The sequence below is a fragment of the Rhinatrema bivittatum genome, chromosome 1 (genome assembly GCF_901001135.1).
Source record: "Rhinatrema bivittatum chromosome 1, aRhiBiv1.1, whole genome shotgun sequence".
Taxonomy (NCBI): Eukaryota; Metazoa; Chordata; class Amphibia; order Gymnophiona; family Rhinatrematidae; genus Rhinatrema; species Rhinatrema bivittatum.
The window spans coordinates 614,794,054-614,807,813 of NC_042615.1; the positions used below are offsets into that span (position 1 = coordinate 614,794,054).

A 13,760-nucleotide genomic window follows, 5' to 3' on the forward strand; every position below is an offset into this window, starting at 1 on the left:
AGCAAATGAAACAGGTAGACGCAGTAGTGTGGCATGAAATAAAGTGGTATGAAGAGAGAGCAGTTCGGAAGGCAAGAAGAAAACTGAGGACTCTTGCCAGTATGGGAACAGCAGGAGAAGTGGAGGTAAAACGAGAGGATGAGAGGACAAACCAACATCAGTTAGCAGCATCTGAATTCAGCCATGTAGCAGGGTCATTTTGCCCATTTGTACACAAAACTGCTGGCAAGAACAAAAACTAGTGAATGTAAAAAATAAAAGCTGGCATTGGCAAACTGCTTTCTGCTCTCCATTCTTCCTTTCACCTTTACAAGGAGGAGTATGCTTTAAAGATTACATATAATGGTAAGTGAGTGTGCAAAGGCCATTAATGGAGCACTGATTATTTTGGTTAGTAAGAAGGTCTTAGTAAAAGTATAAAGGCATGATTACCAAATTATGGGTCTGATTCACAGGGATGGTAACTTTTAAAACGAGTGTATGGGCACGCGTACATTGAAATTTTAAATCGCACACGCAGTTGCACGTTTATGATTTATAATACGCCTGTTGACTACTGAGCTTATGTGTGCTCCTAATTTTAAGCAGTTATTTGAGCAAACGTACTTCGCCCATCTTCTTTAGAACTTTGTCGGCTTTAACACACGCAGGTAAGCAGATTTTAAAACTTGCTCGCGAGAAGGCCAATCCCAGTTTTACTGATTAGCCCACCAGTTCGTCCAGTTCGTCTCGAGGTCATTCAGACCCCTCTGGTTCTTCAGCCTGAACTCCCCCCCCCCCGCCCCCCAGTTGACCCAAATCCCTCACCCAGTCAATTTAGGCCTAAACAGATATTTATGCAGACTTACACCTCATCAAGAGCAGAAGTCAATCTGCCCGGCTAACAGCTCACCACGTGCTGCGGCCACCGGATTTAAAATACAGATTTACATGCGCAACTCTTGGCCCTGTCCCGGAAGGCCTCTGACAACTCTGTCCCCCCCCCCCTTTTTTTTTTTTTTTACCGCGTGCATGTGCATATACGCACATAATTTGCGGCTTTTAACCACACGGCTTACATATTTACGTATATGGGCCTTTAAATGCAATCAGCGCTTTAAAAATTCACCCTTAAGGCTTTTCTCCCATTCTGTATCTATGGAAGAAATAAAACAGTGAATCAGACTCCACGACCAGAAATGATGATAGACTGCAAGCTAACGCAAAGCCATCTTTACTGAATTCAAATATGTAACCCCTTTTCATCACAGCCCTTCATTAAACAGGCAAGGGACCACCTTTGAGTACTGCAGAGCTCTAACCAACTTGCTGCCATCCCAAAATCAGAATTCTTCCACTGGGGAGAGGGACAGCTGCTGGAACCAAAGGGCCAATTCTCAGTCTTTCAATAAAAAGTCCACAGACTAAAAGTGGTGTTCCAAAATAAAAGTAGTGTTTACGGAAGACAAAAAATAAAAGTTTCAGTGGTATGCAAAAAGCAATTCCTCAATGAATTCAGTAGACACACAGTCTCAAGTAGCCAGTAAAGAAAAATCACAAGAAATAAATGTTTTCATGCTGCTTGAATATGTGGCAGGATATTATAACCTTTCCCTATCTCCTTCAGAAACCTGCCTGGAACTTAAAAAGGCCTCTTTTCCTGCTTGGAAAATTATGATAAAAAATCCTGACTGATGAAAATAGCTTGTGGACAATTCACGCTCTCCCTGTAACTGTGGGAAGGTAGACCTCCATATATTGCTCTCAGGGTCCCTCCTGGAACCTACTCTGTCTAACCAGCTGACAGAGCATAACCCTTTCTCTCTCTGGAGAAGAAAAGGCACCCTACCTGGAGCTCAGAAAACCACAGTCCTTGCTGCTTCTCTCTTATTCTTCTGATTGATGACTCCTCCCAATGACTTGTGGGGGTCATCTATAGAGCTTTTGGACAAAAATCCACCCTTTAGGGATGGACTATCACTCACTACATGCTCTGTTCCTATGAAAACTCCCAGAACTCCAAGTTTCCACATTAAAACCTACAGCAAGGCTATCTCAGCCCTACAAATATAATAAATGGTAACACAGCAAATATTTCTTTAACATAAAGTAGATCTCACTGTTGACTGTGCTAGCATCACCCTTTAGTTATATCTATTGAGAAGCCATATGATTTCTACTTTAAATTTTCTTCATTCAGTATGAAATGCAGAAATAAAGGTCAACAAACAAGTTCTAGATATTTTTTTAATTGGATTACATTTGTGATTAACTTTTAAGAGCTATACGGCCTTCATTAGGTCACTGCAGTGAAAGGAACATAGCTTTTGGAAACTAATCACAGTGGGGTTGGTTTTCAAAGGATGCAGGCACCTAACTTACTGGGAGATGCATCAAGCTGTGAGCGGGCTCTAACGCGCGTTAAACAGTGTAAATCACGGGATATATGCTGTTTATCATGCGATAGGGCCCTATCACAATGATATCGCGTGATATACACAATATTTTGCATGTTTCTGCCCATAGTCCCTCCCTAGTACAATGAGTTGCTTTGCATGTGATTTACATGCATGAATTTTGCAAATCCATGCAAAGCAGCTCATTACTAGGCAATTCCATGTTAATCATTTATCGTGGCCAGCGAAGAAACTGATCAACCAAAATAAAATAACACCTCCCTGGAAAACATTAAATGTTGTGTAGGAGCTCAGAACCCCAACTCAGATCCAGAGGCTCCTGCGTTACATTTAAAGAGCCATGCACAATACTCAAATGCCCGGCAGAAAAGAAGAAGTTGAATGGGGGTCAGGGCTGACCCTCGGCTCAACAAGGGGCCACCACTTAAGATGGCCCCGACACTCAAAGTGTTAAAAATAGATATAAGTCTACACGCTTTAACCCCTGTCCTCAAAGCATAGTGCTTCCCCCCAGACCTATCCTCATTAAAGAGTACCCCCCACCCCCTTTCCAAACACATTAAGTCTGAGACAGGTCCCCCTTCTACCTTCCCCTCCCACCCAATAGTACTCCCAAATCATTGGGGGTATTGTGCCCTCCTTACTTTCCCCTCTCTCCCATCCCCCTAATGTGACAAAAACTCACTGGTAATTAGTGGGTTCCCCCCCCCAGACCCACCTCCTGCACCTTCAACACTTCAAAAAGCTGTTGTAGATCCTGCAATGGGACCTGGGGCGCCACCTAGCCCTGGACCCAGTTGGTGCCATTTTTCAAAATGGCGCTGACCTGACCTTGCCCCATTCGTGTGAAAAATGGCTCCAACTGGGCCCAGGAGGGGGAGGGTTAGGGATTTGAATTGGTTCTCACTAAATACCAATGAGTTTTTTGTGATGTTAGGGGGCTGGGAGGAAGAGGGCGGTAAGAGCCCTGACCCCCTCTCAACTCTCTCTTTTTGTGGCCAATTTTTCTGCAGTTGGCCCTTTAAGGTGATGGCGGTCCCTTGAGATTGGGGCCGTCATCGCACCGAAAGGACTTGTTAGCTACATTGTTTTGTCCAGCAGTGTTTGGCCGCAAGACAAAACAAAGCACTATACAGTTTTTTCAGGAGAGGGACCCACTATTGAGGTGACAACCCTGGCCCCCCTCACCTGAGACAGTGGGAACCCTTCCACAAAAAACAAATTGCAGCTTAGAGTGGCTCTAGGCCTTAGTGAGTTGGTTCCTAATCAATCCCTTTGAAAATTGACTATGTCAGAGAACCTACGTTTAGGTACCTATTATCACTAGGCACCTAAATTTAGCTACAGGGTTTGACTTAAGATGGAGGGAAAAATGTTGGGATCCTAGCACTGATTTTCAGCACTAGGCACCAAACGTAGGACCTTATTTACTAATGGGCCGATACAGTAAAGTCTGCGGGAGAGCGGGCAAACGCCCGCTCTCCCGTCGCGCGCACAGGCCACTTTCCTATGCACGCGATTCAGTATTCAAATTAGGGTTGGCGGTAAAAAGAGGCACTAGGGACACTAGCGTGTCCCTAGCGCCTCTTTTTGGAGAGGAGCGGCAGCTGTCAGCGGGTTTGACAGCCGACGCTCAATTTTGCCGGCGTCGGTTCTCAAACCCGCTGACAGCCACGGGTTCGGAAACCGGACGCCGGCAAAATTGAGGGTCCTGATTTCAATTCGCGAGCCGACTTCAAATTTTTTTTTTTTAACTTTTTGTAACTTTTGGGACCTCTGACTTAATATCGCCATGATATGCAAATGCATGTTGATGGCTCTATTAGGTATTCCCGCGCGATTCAGAAAGCAAAATGTGCAGCCAAGCCACACATTTTGCTTTCAGAAATTAGCGCCTACCCAAAGGTAGGCGCCAATTTCTCCGGGCACCGGGAAAGTGCACAGAAAAGCAGTAAAAACTGCTTTTCTGTGCACCCTCCGACTTAATATCATGGCGATATTAAGTCGGAGGTCTTGAAAGTTTAAAAAAGTAAAAAATAAAAAATAAAAAAAATTTAAAATGGGCCCACGGCTGGCGGGTCGAAAACCGGACGCTCAATTTTTCCAGCGTCCGGTTTCCGAACCCGTGGCTGTCAGCGGGCTCGAGAACCGACGCCGGCAAAATTGAGCGTCGGCTGTCAAACCCGCTGACAGCCGCCGCTTCCGTCAAAAAAGAGGCGCTAGGGATGCGCTAGTGTCCCTAGAGCCTCTTTTTACTGCGGGCCCTAATTTTAATAAATTAAAATACTGAATCGCGCACACAGGAGAGCGAGCGCTCGCCCACTCTCCCGCATGTTTACTGTATTGGCCGTTTGATTGGCAGAGAGTAGTGTATACATACAGTACAGATGTGCAAATAGCATTGAAGCATGAAGTAGACCTGCTGTTGAAGCCCTTCCCCCCCCCCCCCCCCATTTCATTAACACATCACACTATTTTGAGGGAGAAGATGGGGTGGTGGCTCCTGCTTTCATTTACCTGCCCAGAAGGGCACAGAAGGGTTGCCCAAGCCACTCTGACCCCGTGCAACTTCCTCCCTTGGTCCAGCCACAGACCCTGTGCTGGGTGGGCAAGGCTGAAGAGCAGCCAGGGGCATTATTTAAATTCTATTCCTCCACAACCTTGTGCCATGGCAAGAAAATGCCATTATGGCTGACTGGAGATGGGAAGACGGAAGCCTTTGGATTAAGCCAGTTTGTGTTAGATTAAATTAATTAAAGGAAAATGGTGCACACACAGCAGCAGAGAGAGTGAGGGAAAGCAAGGGCCTGCAACAAAGCCAGTTATTGTTTGTCCAGCATTACAGGACAGCAAATCGTATTTTTCAGCAATTTCCTTTGTTGGAGGTGAAGGGGGATCAGGGGAGGGAGGGTAGAGAACCCTAATGGATATCTTGGCCAGAGTTACAAGTGCTGCGTGTGGAATGAGTTTAGGGTGATCCTAAAGCCGGGTCTTTGTTTAGAGAAATCTGTAAATGGGATTATGAATGCTTTCTGGATTTAGCTGAAGGAGGAAGCAAGCCAAAAAATGCAAATCATTAAAAGGGGGATGTGGACACAGTGCAAGGCTCCATGACAAGCTTCTCCAAATTATGTTTTTAGTTTTAACCACTTTGTTTAAAAAGAACAAAAAAAACTAATTAGCATTAAGAGCAATGCCAGAAGGGGCAATCGGAGTGCTTTTTGAGGGGTTGCCAATGCTTAACATTCAGCTGTTGATTTACAATTCAGATTATTTGCTCCTGCTTTTTATGCAGTAGTAGTTTGCAGCAAGAAGCAATGTGATCTTCCATGTCAAACTCACAGTTGAAGGTACTTCCGTAGTGACCCCACTCCTAGTTCTGCAAATAAGCTCAAAACTAATAACACATGGAGGCAATAAATTACTGTCTGGGAAATAAAGGACCAATCTGTACCCCCCCAATTATCATCATTCTTCTCTTCTGGTACAGAGTCTTGGAAAATAGTTTTGCTTCAGTGTTTCACAGATTAGGGCCCCATTGTATTCAGGAAGAGTCTTTGCCATAAACATGCAGTGCAATACAGATGTGGGAAAACAGAGTCCTAATATCTTTTCCAGCACTTACAGGGATGAGAACAGAGGCTACAGGGGCATTAGGGTTCTTTTTTTTCTCCTCAGTTTCCACAGTGATTTAATTACTGGGGAATATGACTGTTGTACGCTTACAGTGGAAGCTCCCTCACCAGTTTTACATATTGTGCTCCTTCATAGAAGCTGCAAATGGCAGGAATTGTTTTTCTGCTGGGTCCATTTTTTTTTTTAAAGAAGTTAAAAAAAAGCCTCAGAATCAGCAAACTTGGAGCTACAATATCTTGCTTTTTCTTTTTATGGGGGCCAGGATGTATCCTCAATGGAAAGGAATTTCTAAGACAAGAGGGGGATCAGGAAAGCTGAAAGGAGGAGAGAGGACTCAGGCGTGACAAAATTTTGCCTTTACAGAAAGGGTGGTGAATGCATGGAACAACCTCTCAAAGGAGGTGATAAAGACTAAAACAATAACAGTCAGCATGGGATAAGTTCAGAGAATCCTTGAAGGCAAGGATGTCAGGGCAAAACTAGAGATCAAGAAAGGTCTTCAGTACTGCAACTGCAAGAAAATTGGAGAGACTAGAGATGGTCCTTATCTTTTATCTCTGTCATCTCTTAGTGACACCAGTGGCCCAAGACCTGCATGCTCATTAGCGTGTCCCTTCTCCAGACCTTCTGCTGCTGTTCCTCAGGGACTTCCCAAACTGCTTCTCAGAGCTCTCTCACCTCCCGTTGCTACTGGCATCCATCTCTTACCAGGTCGCTTCCCCTACCTCCAGCCAGCAATTCCAACCTACTACCACTGCCACAGGCCTCCTTGGCTACCGCACCAGCTGCCTACCTCCTGCTCATTCCAGTCCCTGAAGCCATCTCGAGCCAGCCTCATGTGGGGTAAAGTAATAGGCAAAAGACGTGTAATGGAATTGCATCTTATTATGGTCCTGACTCTTATAACAGCACGGTTTTCCAAGCCCATGGCTCTCTACACCTTCTTAAGAAGCCAGTGTTATTGCAAGGAAAAAGGGAGATGGCATTTAACCTACTGACTTTTCTGACTCTGAGACAATAACGATTTTCTGTCTGCTCATACAAAGGGAATGTTTAAAAATAGTTCCCCACATGTGCTGCTGCTTCTCTCCTTTTGACTCAGGTAGATCAGCCAGTGGTTGTAGGGAGAACAAGGTTTCCAGGGTAAACAGGAATGCTAGCAGGGGCAACGTAATGTAAACTTTTGCTGTAGTGCATTTTGGTGCTTAATTGACTGTCAGTGTGCAAAAAGAAGAAAGACTTCTGGAAACAATTTGCTTTTGTCAACCTTTTTTCTTCTGCACTGTCAATCAAATCAGCGTGGCTGAGGGTCGAAGCATAACTTAACAATGCATTAACCTCTTGTTAACCCCAGATGAATAAATGTGATGGATTGAATTCCATTTCATTAAGTTAGAAATGGCAAATAAAGCAGGAGTGCAACATTTCTATGGAAGTCTGAGAGGGGTTTTGCTACCAGCAGAGATAATGGAGGAAAGCACTGTGAGTTTTTTGTTTGTTTTTTTGTCAAGCCATAGATTGAGAAGAATAGGGCACAGGAGGTTTCCTGTTGTGCCCCAATGTCTTCTCCCTTCATGCAGAACAAGGTAGGATTCATGATCAGTGCTGGTCTACCGGAGTCAGTAGTGTTCCCTAGTGAAGGTAATGGGTACGCTAAGGCAGGAGTTCTATTCCCAGTCCTCGGGACACATCTAGCCAGTCAGGCTTTCAGGATCTCAACAATGAATATGCACTAGATACATTTGCATACAATGGAGGCGGCGCATGCACAACTATCTTATGCATATTCATTGTGGCTATCCTGAAAACCTGACTGACTAGGAGCGTCCCGAGTACTGGTTGAGAACCACTGCTCTAAAGTGACCAACTTTCAAATACAGTTCTGAGAGACATTTTTGGATATATCTGGTAGAAATGAGGGCTGCATCATAAAGCCCCATTCAAATGCAATGCACTGGGGGTTGTATTAGGGCAAAGGAAAAATATAACCATTTTTAGGATAATAAAGGTCTGTCCTGCCAAATGCACATCAGTTAGCCAACCTAACTTGGCCAGATGTAACTGTTACAGCTGAAAATGAATCCTTGGCTGTTTCCCTTTACAGTGCTTTTATTCTGCTTTTTTTGTTTTGTTTTAAATAGGGACCATATTTATACCATCGAGATGGACACATCACATACAGAAGAAATTTATTTTAGCAAAGTAAGTAGCCTTTCACACCTCAGCAAACCTGACAAAGACACTGGCAAGGACAGAGCACAAAAAGTCATTCTGTTTCATCGAATTTGATACCTGCTTTGTACAAAGTTCAGAGCATCTCGTTCTAGTTTAGAAAAATTAGAATAGCAATTACTTTTATCTATGAATTTCTGATGTAGAGATTAGCAGATGTGATATGCAATCCATGTCCTAATGCCAGGAGATCCCTGGTGTATTATCCATTAAATAATGTCCTGCAGTCTCAGGTAATTGCTCTATTATACCAATTATTAAGGGCACTGAGAGATCTGTTTCTGAGACACGCAAAGCCTGATTTATGAGATGCTTTGCGTGCAGTCACAAAATGGGAGAAAACCTTTTGTGGACCAGATCCAGAGTATTTCATTATCATATTTTTTTTTTAAACAAAATTCACAGTTATTAGTCAAGCATAAAGATGGAATTTTTCAAGCCTGCCTCCCTCCACAGTCATGGTGTGTGCTTAAGTGACCGATGCAGCTAGCTGCACACTGTCAGTTTATCTTCAGATTAAAAAAAAAAAAAAAAATAATAATAATTGTTAGAAAGTTTAATTGTGTAACTAGCAGGAACACACACACAGACAGACACACACAAAATCTTTTCAGGTATGTGTGCTCGCTTAAGTACTATAGTTATTCTGGGTTTGTTTGTGTTTTTTTTGTGGGTAATATATGCTGATGATGCAATTTGTAAGTTTAGAGTTTTGCCGTTAGATGAGGAGGTGGCAGCGTGCACTGAAAAAAAATGTTGTCATTGTGATGTTTCACATAGCAGTAAGATAATCATCCACACGTGGTTAATAAATGTGTGGTCAGCAGCATGGTTCCCTTCAAGCTTTCCTCCCAGCTTGAATCGAAGGTGCAACAACCTGGACTGGAGGGGGTACAGGGCAGCGGGGCGAAGGAGAGGAGAAGCCCTAACTGTGTTATTTCCTGATCCTTGCAGAAATTGACATGGAAATCTAGACAGAACGATGTAGACACGTGCCGAATGAAGGGAAAACATAAGGTAGGGTCATTTTCATTTCTTCGGCAGCTGCCACTCTAGATTTGGTTTCTTGACTGTAATCTCAGGCCTCTTGCCTATGATGTGCAATGGTTCATACCCAGTCACTTCTCCTTTTCTAATGGCTCTCTCCGTCAGCTTACCAAAGGCTTTCATTTCCAAGAAAAATATTGTCAGGCCGATGCAACAATCTGGGCATTAAAACACTCCGCTAGATTTCAGCACACAAGTTTAATGCTCAGATTACATTTTTTAAAAATTCCTGATGTAGTAAGCTAATGATGCGCTAATGCACTGGGAGTTAAAAAAAAAATTGCTGGTTGCCTTTAAAATGTGTGCTCGGCACAGGAAGGAAAGGGGTGGGGGATCCCTGAAAGGCAGATCATACAGCAGCAGTTGCTGCCACTTAACTGGATATGTACTGACTTATCCGGCTACCTGGCAAGATTGAATGCTACAACTTAGCTGGATAAATAGCGGTGACCCGCGCCAGATAGCCGGATAAGTCAGTACTTGTCTGTGAAATGTATCTGACATTTTATTATAATCGCTTCTGGTTTTTTACGGGTTTTAAGTGCCAGCACAGTGGCGCTGGAAACTTAACTTCATCTCCGACACTGGAGTTAAGTTTCCAGTGCTAAGAAAAGCCAGGCCAGGCCAACGCATCTCTCTGTATTAAGGGAGTAATGCTTAATGCCATCATTGCATAGGATTTCCATGTGAGGGGGCTAAGTAGTACTCCCATTTTAGAACGCTCATTTTATGAGCATAAAATTCTTTGCTACATCAGTAGTAAAGTTTACACTCACAAAATGAGCGTTCAAATACAGGCAAAGCTGTGCATTGGCCAGAATGCACCTTTCTGCATTGACCTGTGCATTTAATGCAATGAAACAACCCGGTGGAAGGAGCAGAAAACTCTAGTACTGAGGATGCATCTGTTGGGTGCACTGACTTCATCAAATGTTATTTTAGTTAGCAACATATTGCTGCCCTCCATCCACTAAGATTTCACAGGAAAGCTTATAAAAAAATGCCACAAACACACTTGGTTTTATTGTGTGCAGTGATTTCTGCCTTTGGAAATTCAGTCCATTGAAAACGCTCTTTGCCCATATGGATCTTGATCAGTCTTGCAACAGCATACAGTAAGCTGTGTCATATGAACACCAACGTTGCCTTTGTTGTAAAAAGCTGTTTTCCACTAGTGTTACTGTGCATCCAAGCAGAGAGCACTTTAAACACATTATGGCTTGGAACACAAAAGTGTTCTGCCTACTAATGGTAAGTACCTTGCTTCTTTACAGCCTACCACCAGAGTGACCATGACATTTTTGGTAGGGTATTACAGTGGGGTGCCTTTCACATTTTCTAGTGGTCTCCTATCAAGGTAGCCAGACCGACTGCTGCTTAGCTGCCAAGATCTAACAATTTCAGCCTTTCCTAGGAAAGAGGTGCTAGAAGTGGGGAGGGAAGAGGTTGGGAAGGCTGGCGATGTCTGATTAGTACCAATTCTTTTTAAAATTGTTTTTAGACTGTAATTATATGTCTAAGGGTCTGATGTCCTAAAGGTTTTTCCTTTTTTCCATTTTGTGTCTATGAGATAAATGATTGGTGCACAGGCCCCTAAGGACTTGATTCATTAAAGCTTTTCTCCCATTCTGTCTATGGGGAAAAAGAAGGCTTGGGGGTAGATTTTAAAAGAAGCGTCAGCACGCGTATGTTATAAAATCCATTGGCCGCGCACACATGTGCACCAGATTTTATAATCCACCCATGCATTTGCGAGTGGCGCATGCAGGGGGGGTGAGTTATAGTAAATTATGCGTGACGACGCAATCGGGCCTTCCCCAGTTCCCTACCCCCCCTACCTAAACTCCCTCCCTCTGCCCCTGAAGCAGAAGTAATAGGGTAGATTTTAAAAGAAGCACGCGTGTGCGCGTCCATGTGCACGCGATTCTCGGCGCGCGCACACGGACGCGCCAATTTTATAACATGTGCCGCGCACTATCGCCCCCATAGCGCCACGGGAAAGGGTATAGTTATTTCCTGTGGTGCAGCCGGCGATAATGTGAAAAACATTATCACCTGCAGCGCTGCCAAGACTTGACTCGGGCCCAAACCCCACCCACACTCCTCCCCTTCCCTTAATTTAATTAGTACCTCCACGATGCAGCTGGTATCGCGTGTGTAAGGCCACATCGCAGCTTGATTTTTATGTGGCTGAGTATTTATTGGCGACCTTATTTTCAGCATAAGCCTGTAATTAGCCAACTGACTTTTCCTGCAAATAAAGCTTTCATGCACAGTCTATATGTGTGGCTACATCAAAGATCTGAATTGGGCCTCAAGAGCCCTATCCAAGATGCTTATCTATGCACAGAAAGGATCTGTTAACCACAAAAATATCAACTTGACTAACTCAATTGGCAGATATGGACTTCTCTTGTCTCGTTGATTCTGCGTGTCTCTGTTTGACTTTTCAATGTTCTTCTGTTGCCTTCCTTCTCGCCCACAGCACCCACAGATACATTTCTTGCCCCAGCCCCCAGTAGAGGGGTCCCACAGCACATAGGTGCTTTGCCTTGCCTGCCCCCACACCAGAGAAGAGTTGTCAGTAGCTCGCTAGCACCTTCAAACCCATATCATCTGACTTTATTTTGGAGGACATAGGTGGGGGTAGGAAGTTAGGAGAGCTGTGTTAGTTGAAGACATTCTCCTAGCCTGCCATAAAACCCTTAGCACTGGTCTTGTGCTCGGGGGGGGGGGGGGAGAAAGGTAAAAAATTGTTTTGGAGAACAATTTGGACAGGTACTGTATATGTGTAATTCCCACCATTTCTGTCTGCTGTTTTATGTGACCAAAATATATTGTGTTTTACTTACTGCCAGTAAAAAAAAACCAAAAAAAAAACCATAGATATTTCATTAAGTCATGTAATACAAAGGTGGCTACCAGCCAACTTCCTTTTGGCACTGAATACTAGAGCACTAGTGCATTTGAATAAAACTGAATTTATGTAGTTAGTTGGCTGAAATACATATTTTTTTCTGTTTCTAAATGTTTAGGATGAATGTCATAATTTCATTAAGGTTCTCCTGAAGAGAAATGATGATATATTATTTATCTGTGGAACCAATGCCTTCAATCCTGCCTGTAGAAGCTATAAGGTAAGTGACAGACCCACAGAACCACACACTGTTCAGCTGAAGCCCAAACAATGAACGTGGAATCATAATGTTGTTGTTGATCATTTATCCAGCTTCCCTAATACTCTACCTGTGCGGTCTAATTAAGGTTTTCACATTCCTTTGCGCTGGGAAAGGTAGACGGATTAGACACCTTTTGAAGCTCTGCCATTGTTCCCTGGGTTTATTATTTCCAGGTGACCTGAAAGAATGAATCCAGCATGATCCAACATGCCATTAAGTATTCTAGCACTGCTAACTAAATCAAACTATGTGCACAGCACACCTAGGCTCCTCTCCAGCTGGAGTTGGCCAGTTAGTTAGGGACTGGGGACTGGAGATAGTTAAAGAAGCAAATCCAGCAAAATTGCTCATGCATTTATTTGGTCAACCGCTAAAAATAAAGAAGTACAAATGATTGAGTGTTCCATTTTTTTTTTATTCAGCTTTTTAATTGTAATTCTTGATTAAGATATCAATGCTTAAAATGAACAAAAGCGTCCTCCTACTGAGCCACTCCCACCATTCCAAATCTAGGAAAAATCTGTGCACTGCTGTAAAGGTCCTTATTAGAAGCCCAGGCAGGCATTATGCTGGCATTTCCAAAGCACAACTACAGCACCAGCAGTAGGAAAGTGGCCTTCTGGAAGGAGATTTTTAAAAATGGATGGTGTGGGTATAATAAAAAAAAAAAAAAAGAAAGAAAGTTTCACATTTTTTGTTCAAAAAATAGAAAGAGGAATTAAGCTAGTTTAAGGCAAAAAAGATAAGTGACCTAGAAGTAAGATAACACAAGAAAATAATGGATCCAAAAAAAGAGGCTAGTTATGTGGCAATATTACACGAAGAAGCAGGCATTCCCCGGGCGGGCAGGGGCCACCAAGCAGTGCCGAGGAACCAAACGTGTTCACTCACAATAGTTTCTGTGTTTCTTGAACCAGTAATAGTGCAAGGCATACTGCTTACTGATGTCCCTTCTGCCTTCCCAGCTTGCAATTTCCTAAAACAGTGGGTGAACTGACATACCACTCCCTCCTACACATGCTTTTTTTTTTTGTCCTTTAATAATTTTCAGGCCGATAGAGTACAGTGCGCTTTTCTGTGCACCCTCCGACTTAATATCATGGCAATATTAAGTCGAAGGTCCCGAAAGTTAAAAAAAAAAATTTAAATCAGTCCGCGGCTCGCAGGTTGAAAACCGGACGCTCAATTTTGCCGGCGTCCGGTTTCCGAACCCATGGCTGTCAGCGGGCTCCTGTCCAAAAAGAGGCGCTAGGGACGCACTAGTGTCCCT

At 43.5% G+C, this 13,760-nt stretch overlaps 1 protein-coding gene across 4 annotated transcripts in view; it reads left to right on the plus strand.

Moving 5' to 3' along the window:
- Window positions 1–13,760, plus strand: part of SEMA6A (semaphorin 6A) — a 214,032-nt gene that overhangs the window by 124,230 nt on the left and 76,042 nt on the right. For all 4 annotated transcript variants that reach the window (XM_029571094.1, XM_029571069.1, XM_029571077.1 and 1 more), the window contains exons 4-6: window positions 8,174–8,234; window positions 9,219–9,281; window positions 12,347–12,448. In XM_029571094.1, the coding sequence (XP_029426954.1) occupies window positions 8,174–8,234; window positions 9,219–9,281; window positions 12,347–12,448 (226 nt within the window). The remainder of the gene's footprint in view (window positions 1–8,173; window positions 8,235–9,218; window positions 9,282–12,346; window positions 12,449–13,760) is intronic.